We start from the raw sequence: 8780 nt of genomic DNA on the forward strand, positions 1-8780 counted from the left end.
GGCACATAACAACAACAACAACAACATAGGAAGATAATTTAAATTCTGGAAAATGGTATTCTAGGAGACCTTAAATTTGGTACCAAGTTAAACTTCTAGAGAAAGCTGTATCACATTGGAGAACACTGAGAGATAAACATGCATAATGTAAGTGGCATACTGGGGAATTACTGTGGTAAATACCCACACACCCAAGGAAATATGAATGTCCTCTCATTAATAAGACTGATAGCACTAGGTTTAGATGAAAGCTATTATTTAAGTCTCTAACATAGAAAGGAAAAACAAACAGAAAGGAAAACAAACAGATTTGTCCTGGAAAGGGTTAAACCGGTTGGCTCCTTAGAGGCAAGGATTCTGAGGCTCCGTCTAACATACTTTGGACATGTTGTGAGGAGAGACCAGTTCTTGAGAAGGACATCATGCTTGGGAGGGTGGAGGGACAGCGCAGGAGGGGAAGGCCCTCTATGAGGTGGATTGATTCAGTGATTGGGATAATCAGGATGGGAGTGTCAGAGACAGTGCGATTGGCACAGGACAGAGCAGAGTTTAGGGCTGTTGTACATAGGGTCGCTATGAGTCGCAAGCGACTCAACAGCACATAACAACAACAACATAGAAATATTTAGTTATATGTAGCTTTGAGGTAAGGGAGAATTAATTTTATCCTAACAAATTAAAGACACTAGCTAGTGACAGTTAATAAATTTATTTAGCTATATTTATACAACATCCTCTAAAATATTAGTAAGGTATTAGATTTATGGTTAAAATTTATTATTATTTACAAAAGAAAAAACATACTTTTTTGGAAAAGTTCTCTCTGGTGAATAATTCTAAGAATCACATGTAAATGAGGATTTTTAAACATAAAGCTTTAAGTATGATTATTGATAGTTGACAGATTCTAAAAAAATGTTTGTAATATTTAAAGCATTCTAGTTAAGACTAACTTCATTATTACATTGTTAGATTAGCATTTTGTGGTAGGCACTTACCTTATCTGAAAGATTATCCCAGCCATAATTAAACGGACTTTCTAGTGTATCCTGAGATATGATGATCACCACCAAATTATAACAAGCTCTTGATGAGTAGAGAAGAATGACTACAGAGCCCACAACAACAGTCTGGCACAGAGACATACCCTAAAAGAAAGTAAAATCATCATCATGATATCTGCACATTGATCAGAACAAGTTATTCACCTGCATATGGTAATATCAACTTGGATGCACTTGTAGAAAACACTCAAACACTGAATGGTATCTGTAACAATAAACTCTTGATTATCTGGCCAGATAGAATCACTTTTATTAAATTATCCTGTTTATAAGTACACATTCTTTGCCAATTTGCTCAGTGCTAGCTAGAGGAAGATATTCTTTTGCCAAGGTTACCTTTGTTCCTTAAGTAATATATGGATAAACAAGTTGGCAAAATATCTGAGCTTTGTATTAAACAGAAAGGTTGTTGTTATGGTTATGCACTGTCGAGTCAGAACCAACTCATAGCTGATCCTCCAGTAGGTTTTCAGAGGCTGTAAACTGCATGGGAAGAGATTGCTGGTGGATTTGAACTTCAGGTCTTTAGGGTGGCAGTGCAACTCCTTAGCCACCCGAGCTCCCCTAAGCAGAAACGTTGTTCAGTCATAGTGAGAAAACGATCAGGAATGGAAGAATTCACCCATTTGATATATTAAATTTCAAAACTAACAGATCAGAAATACAACCATTATGTTACTTCTTTTTTATTATTAGAGAGTTAATTTTTTCCTGTTGATTCCATTACAAAGATGACATGGTAGAGGTGCCCAATGACAATTTCCAATTGATAATACTAAATAATTTAACAATGGTTTTCACTGTTGTTGTTGTTTTCACTACTTCCCCAAGCGTGGAAAATTCTTATAATGTATTCGGGATGGTGTAATTACTTCTTGTAAAGACTCTTAACATAAAGTCTGTATTTAAAAAGTTGTTTCCTTTGAATTTATCTATTATATCTTTGTATTAATTTTGTACATATTTTATCTTACTCATTAAAAACATTTCTCAGAGGCACCACTGACAAAGAGATCTACTGCACAAAATACCCAACATCTGTACCTTAGTTTCTGGTGCTGCTATAACAAAAATATTACAAGTTACAAAAACAACAACAAAACCCCCAACAAAACCAAAACCCATTCACATAGGCAATTTTAAAGAACAGCAATTTATTTTCTCACAGTTAAAGAGGCATTGTTGTTGTTGTGTGTCTTTGAGTTAGAACCAACTCAGATGACCCTCCACTGGGTTTTCAGAAGCTGTAAATCAGACAAGAGGAGACTGCCCATCTTCCTCCTGTGGGGCAGCTGGTGGGTTCCATCTGTGTTCCTTTGGGTTGGCAGTACAACTTCTTGCCACTAGACCACTAGAGCTCCTTTCAGGAGATGCAGAAACAGAAAAATCTTAAAAGTCAAACCATACAGTCAGAACTGACTGATTATACAGGAAGATATTGCTCTTTTTTCCTCCCAGAAGAGCTGACGTATAGGAACTGCCTTCTTTTGAGTTGGCAGTGTGACTCCTTACTCACTAGGCTACAAGAACTTCCTACACAAGGTTCCTTGGTGTTATGTACTGTGGAGGCTGAACTAACCCAGAGCTGACCCTCCTGTAGATTTTCAGGGGAAGTAAACTGCATGGGAGAAGACTGCCCATTTTTCTCCTAAATAGCAACTAGTGGATTTCAACTGTCTGCCTATGAGCTGGAAGTGCAACTCCTTACCACCATAGCTACTACAAGGCCTAGAGATACTTAAGTCCATTTGTACTGAGTTAAAAAAAAAAAAGACTATTGAAAAAAAATTACTATTGAATTGATTTTGATTTACAGTGACTACCAGATAGAGCAGAACTGCCCCATAGAGTTTCCAAGGCTGCAAATCTTTATAGAAGCAGATTGCCACAACTGTTTCCTATGCTGGTGGGTTTAAACCATTGACTTTTGGGTTGGCAACTAAACACTTAACCTTTGTACTTCCAAGCCTCCTTCAAGAACTGTTAGATGACCTGCAATTCATAGGAAAGTTCTCCACATAGAAGACTTATCCCATGACCTCCATAATTTTAAATGTCCTGCTGAGGATTCCTGTGGATGAAAAACCTGTGCATAATTACATTAAGTCAGAACTGTTTTACATATAAACAAAACATATTCACATTGTTTAAATAATGTACAAACTGAGGGAAATTTGTACTTTGTTACACAATTTGACCAGTAATTGTTTAAACATTTCAGAATATCATGACACTAGGAATATGGCTTGTGGTATTTAAGTCACAAACACACTTTTAATAGTTTTCATTTGTAGCTTCCCCATTCATAGTTTCTGTGTATAGCTACAAGTATATATTACATTCATGCCCAAATATTTACATATGGAAATACTTATTTTTAGATCACTTCCCTCTCTATGTTAGAAATCTGAAATTATATGTGTAGGCAGGTATATTATCTATTAATTCTAGGATAAAAATATATTATAAAAAGAAGGCACTGGGTCTGGCAGGGTTGAGAATCATTATTTTAGCTGACTGTTGTAAGAACAAGCCATTGCAAAGGTATATGAGAATAAAAGGTACTAAAGATGAAAGATATTTTAAAAAATGTTGACATAATGACAAAGTACATTTTTTAAGCTAATCCGCTAATATAACAATGTGAGTGAAAAGAAAGAAAACTCTAACAAGAGTAAATAATTTTTTTTAGAAAATCAAAGCTGAAAGTTTTTAAATGGGTATGTTTTTTATGTTTGTAAATAAACCAAATACCATTAAGCAAGCAAATCGAAAATCAACTCAGTTCACATTTTAAAATGTAGAGTTAAGGAAACAGCAGGATGGTTGTAAACATTATCCTCTAAAATAAATTTAAGTAAGCTTATATTTCCTGCTTCAAGAAATAAAGTGACTAAAAAGGAAACAGCAATGGTAGGTGGCTTAATGAAAAGAACTTCTGCTGCAAATGGATGCAGTTCAAATCCACCAGCTGTTCAGCCCAAGAAAGACAGGTGATCTAGTCTCATGTGATTTACTGCCCCATAGGGTCAACTATGAATTGGTTCTGACTTGACAGACCACAACAACTAAAAAAGAAAATGCTATAATAGGGTGTGTCTCTGCCTGAGCTTATAAATACTATAATTTTGTAGGAGCTGCTTCTACAAACTTTGGTGGCTTAGCGGTAGAGAATTGGGCTGCCAATACAAAGGTGGTGGATGTTACTTGCTCTTGAGTCAGAATCAACCCATAGCCAACCCCATGGGTTTTCAGAGGCGGTTAAATGCACAGGAGGAGACTGCCCATCATTCTCCCCTGGTGGCCTTGAATCACATGCTTTCAGGATTGCAGTGCAGCTTCTTGACACTAGGGCTACCACAGCTCCCTAACACAAAGGTACATGTTTCAAATCCATCAGCTGCTCCCTGAGAGATAAACAGTCAATCCTCTTCCTTGTAATTTACTGCTTCTGAAAACCCACTAGAGAGTGAGCTATGGGTTGATTCTGACTTGATGGTACACAACAACTTGTGAAAAAAGGAGCAAAGAACAAATAATACTGCAGGATTAATAAAACAAATGTAACTGCAACCAAGTTAGTGTGTAAAGAGATCTTTCCTGCTCGAGACTGCTCCAATTTCTCTGCTATCATCATTTGTTGGCTAAAAGGTGAGACATGATGCATCCCAAAGAAAAGCCCCTTACTTTAGATGTTATTTACATAATTGTAATACATTCTACCCTAATCCTAATTAATCCTAAACCTCTTAAACATAATTTTGTATCATTAAGCACATGCAACTTCTCACAAAATGCAGGACAATATATATGCTGGGAATCATGGCCCAACCATATAGTTTTGAGAAGCACAACTCGATCAATCATACTTCATTATCTGAGTCCCAATATTCATGTCGTTCTTAAATGCAAAACACATTCACCTCATCACATTATACTAAACATCTTAAATCAACCCAATGTCACAATCCCATCTTTTTAATCATTAATCATGCCTCTGGAAACTCTATGAACTTTGATAAATATCAGTAGTTGAAGAGGGATTTTAGGACTTTTGCTCATAGGGTCGCTATGAGTTGCACTTAAAGGCAATCAACAACATCTCAATTATAACTGAGTCTGTAGTCATATTCCATCCTGGAAAAATTTCTTTTCATCTGTGAAATCTAGTTCTCTGTTCCCAGGCAAAAATGATGGAACAGGCACAAGACAGATATTTTTAATACATAAGGGAAAAACTGGATACAAAGAAATTATATACCAATCAAAAAGCCAGCTGAACAAAGCCTTGAAAATAATTCTCTGTTCTTTGAGATCATCTAAGCAGTGACTCTGCCCTCCAGACTTTGGGTGTACTGACTAAACTCTCTGGATTTTCGATAGATTCCTTAGCCCTGGGTAAACTCTGCTTATCAGGTTCACTTGTATGCAGCTTTGCTTGTGTTTGGTGGTCCCATCCCTCGAGTCCAGCTGAATGGTGGCACCATCTCTTTGGTCTACTACACCTTAGGTAAGGCAGTCTTGTCCCCTTCATCTTTAGGCAGCAGATTTAGTATCTTCTGGGCACTCCTGAATGGCAGTCTCACTCTCCACAAATGCATTGGTGAAGATCTTACTCTTTGAAACTTAGTCTGTGACCACATCCTCTGAAACCCCAGAGGCCATTGCCCTACCTGTTGAGGCCCGAGAGATCACGGACTTACCCTCTGAAGCTGAGGTAGCTCTATCTAACCATTCTTCTTGTTTCTGCAGCTTTTACTTCCTGGCTCCTTGGACTCCCAGTTCCTTGACTCCTCAGGCTTCCTCTTCTGGACTAACCTGTACTCTTCTTGGGGATGAGATGTACAAAACTCTTTAACACCACTTACACTGGTGTCTGGAGGTAACAATCTGGCAGCAAGCCTTTTGCCTGAAGGTCCTCAGCTTTTACTCCATGGATCAGCTGCTGTGTTGTCTCATGCCATTTTCTGGTTCTGCTGCAGTCATTTCTGTCTCTGTTCCTCACTGTCTGTCTCTAGTGTTACAGCTCTTCTTTTTCTGAAACCTCACTAGAGTAGCCTCTGACATTTATAATGATGTCTTTTCTAAATAATCTAGACTGTTATTATTATGCCCCTGAACTTCAACTCATTATTCAATTTCAAACCAAGTTTCACACATTTTTAGTATCTGTTAGGGTAGCACCCAACTCCTGGTACCAAATTCTGCTTTCATTATCTGGTGTTGCTAGACATAAACGCGATAATAAATATTACGAGTAGATTGCCTTTTAACACATGTGTTTTCTCATAGTTTAGTAGGAGTTTGCTGTTAGGTTAGGTGCTGCCCAGTCGAGCATGACTCATAGCAACCCTATGAATCAAAGATCTGAACCCTGTTCTATGCTACACCATCCTCACCCTTCCTGATACACAAGAGCTCATTGTAGCAGTCACACTGTCAATCCATCTGGTTGAGGGTCGTCTTCTTTGCCAACCTTCCACCCTTCCCAGAATCATATCTTTCTCCAAGGAACAGTACCTCCTAGCAACATTTCCATTCTTGTCTCCAAAGAGTACTGTGGCTGCACCCTTTCCAAGACATATCTGTTCATTCTCTTGGGCGTCCATGGATGTTCAGTTCTCTTCTCCAACACCACAGCTCAAAGGTGTCAATTCTTTTTCTGACATCCTTATTCACTGTCCAGCTCTTGAATGCATAGCTAGTAATAAGAAAGACTATGGCTAAATCAGATGCACCTTGGTCTTCAAACTGTCTTGTTTAGGAGCTTAGAAGTAGAAGGTGTAAGCTCTAGGGGATGGCTTCCTTTCTCAGTCGGCTCCAAGGGAAAGCCTTTGTCTTCTTTCAACACGTGTGGGCCCAGCATTTCTTGGTGCTCTTCATGTGCCTCAATATCAGTCTTCTCTGATCCAGGCAACTTTTCTTGGGTCCAATGGACAAAGTCTTCTGGTTTTTTTAGGTAGTACTGACCTCTCTTCACTTTTGCTTGCTTTTCTCGCCTGCAAGATAAAAGGTAAGGAGCTCTCCTGGCCTAGTGGTAAGAAGCTGCACTGTAATCCCAAAGGCTCACAGTCTGAATCCATCCACAGTTGCTCTGTCAGAGAAGGATAAGGAATCTCCTCCCTTTTCATTTACTGCCTCTAAAAACTTGCTGACTTGACAGCACACAACAACAAAAGGATTAAAAAAAGCAATGCAGGCTACAAGCCAGGGGAAATTCCTTTGCATTAATTAGATCAGGCTGTGACTTAAAGTGGTGATTTCCAACCAAGCATGAGAGCTAAGCTACGTATCTTTTAACTTTAGACTTTCTAATGGGTGGTTAATAGTATCCCATTTCAGTTTTAATTTGCTTTTAATTAATGACTATTGGATACTTTTCAAGTACTGACTGCCATTGGTACATGGGTTGGTTTTTTGTGTGTGTGTTATTGTGTGTGAAGAGTTTATGAAAATCTTTTGATGACTTTTAAACGGAATTTGTCTTTTTATTTTTAAAATTAAGTTGCAGAGATCTTTACATATACTCTAAACCAGTCCTCTGCCAGGAATATAGATAGTAAATAATGATACATAGTAAATATTTTCCTGAGATCTATGGCTTCCTTTTGCATTTTATGAGTTGTTTTTTTATAAAAAACTTTATTTTAATGAAGTCTAGTCCATTTGCTTTCTTGTGGTTATTTCTGTGACTTAAGAAACCTTTGCCCATAGTCAGGCTCTAAGTATATTATTCTCTATTTTCTTTTAGAAGCCTTAAGGCTTTATTTTTTCCATTTCCATTTAAGTTTATGGTCCATTTTGAATTAATTTTTGTGTCTGATATGAGACAGATGAATTTTATTCCATATGGATAACCAGGTATCCTCCCTTCACTGGACTGCATAAATGTGAAAAAAAAAATGAAAAGATTATAGAAGTATAGTTTGGTTTATGGCTGTCTATTCACTCCACTGATCTGCTTGACTATTCTTTTGATTAAAGCAAACTTTAATAATTATGGTAGTTTTATACTGTTTTTATAATACACTTTATACTGTTTTGTGTATTAAGTCATGAGGTACAAGTCTTCTTTCTCAAGGTTACTTTCTGTGCTGTTCGATACAGTAGCTACTGGTTACAAATGAGTATTTAAGTTTACATTTAAAATAATTTTTTCAATATACTAGTCTTATTTCAAATATCTAATATGAGGTGCCGAGAGTGTTGACTGTGGAGCCAAGCAAACTAAAGCTGTGAACAATCTCAATCTCTTCAACATCCGTCCTGATGCTGCCAATTGGCCCAGTGGTGAGAATCTTTGTCTTCTTGATATTGAGCCTCAATCCATATTGGAGGCTGTAATCCTTGACCTTCTGCAGCAAGAGCTTCAGGTCCTCCTCAGTTTCAGCAAGCAGGGTTGTGTCATCCGCATATAGCAGACTGTTGACAGATCTTCCACCAATCTTGACCCCACATTCCTCCTCATAGGGCCCAACCTCCCGGATAATCTGTTCTGCATACAGTTGAAAAGGTATGGAGACAGGACACATCCCTGGCGTACGCCCTTCCCAATTTTGAACGATGCAGTGTTTCCTTGCTGTGTTCTGATGACTGCCTCTTGGTCCAAGTATAGGTTTTTCATTAGCACGATCAAGTGTTCTAGGATTCCCATTCTTCTGAGAGTCAGCCACACTTTGTTATGATCCACACAGTCAAATGCCTTTGCATAGTCAA

General features: G+C 37.8%; 1 protein-coding gene across 1 annotated transcript in view; it reads right to left on the minus strand.

Moving 5' to 3' along the window:
* Positions 1 to 8780, minus strand: part of GPR137C (G protein-coupled receptor 137C) — a 46568-nt gene that overhangs the window by 15791 nt on the left and 21997 nt on the right. The window contains exon 3 of the mRNA XM_006894372.1: positions 999 to 1148. Coding sequence (XP_006894434.1) covers positions 999 to 1148 — 150 coding nt within the window. The remainder of the gene's footprint in view (positions 1 to 998; positions 1149 to 8780) is intronic.

This window comes from Elephantulus edwardii, unplaced genomic scaffold (assembly GCF_000299155.1).
Source record: "Elephantulus edwardii isolate Elephantulus edwardi_28Jun2011 unplaced genomic scaffold, EleEdw1.0 scaffold00140, whole genome shotgun sequence".
Taxonomy (NCBI): Eukaryota; Metazoa; Chordata; class Mammalia; order Macroscelidea; family Macroscelididae; genus Elephantulus; species Elephantulus edwardii.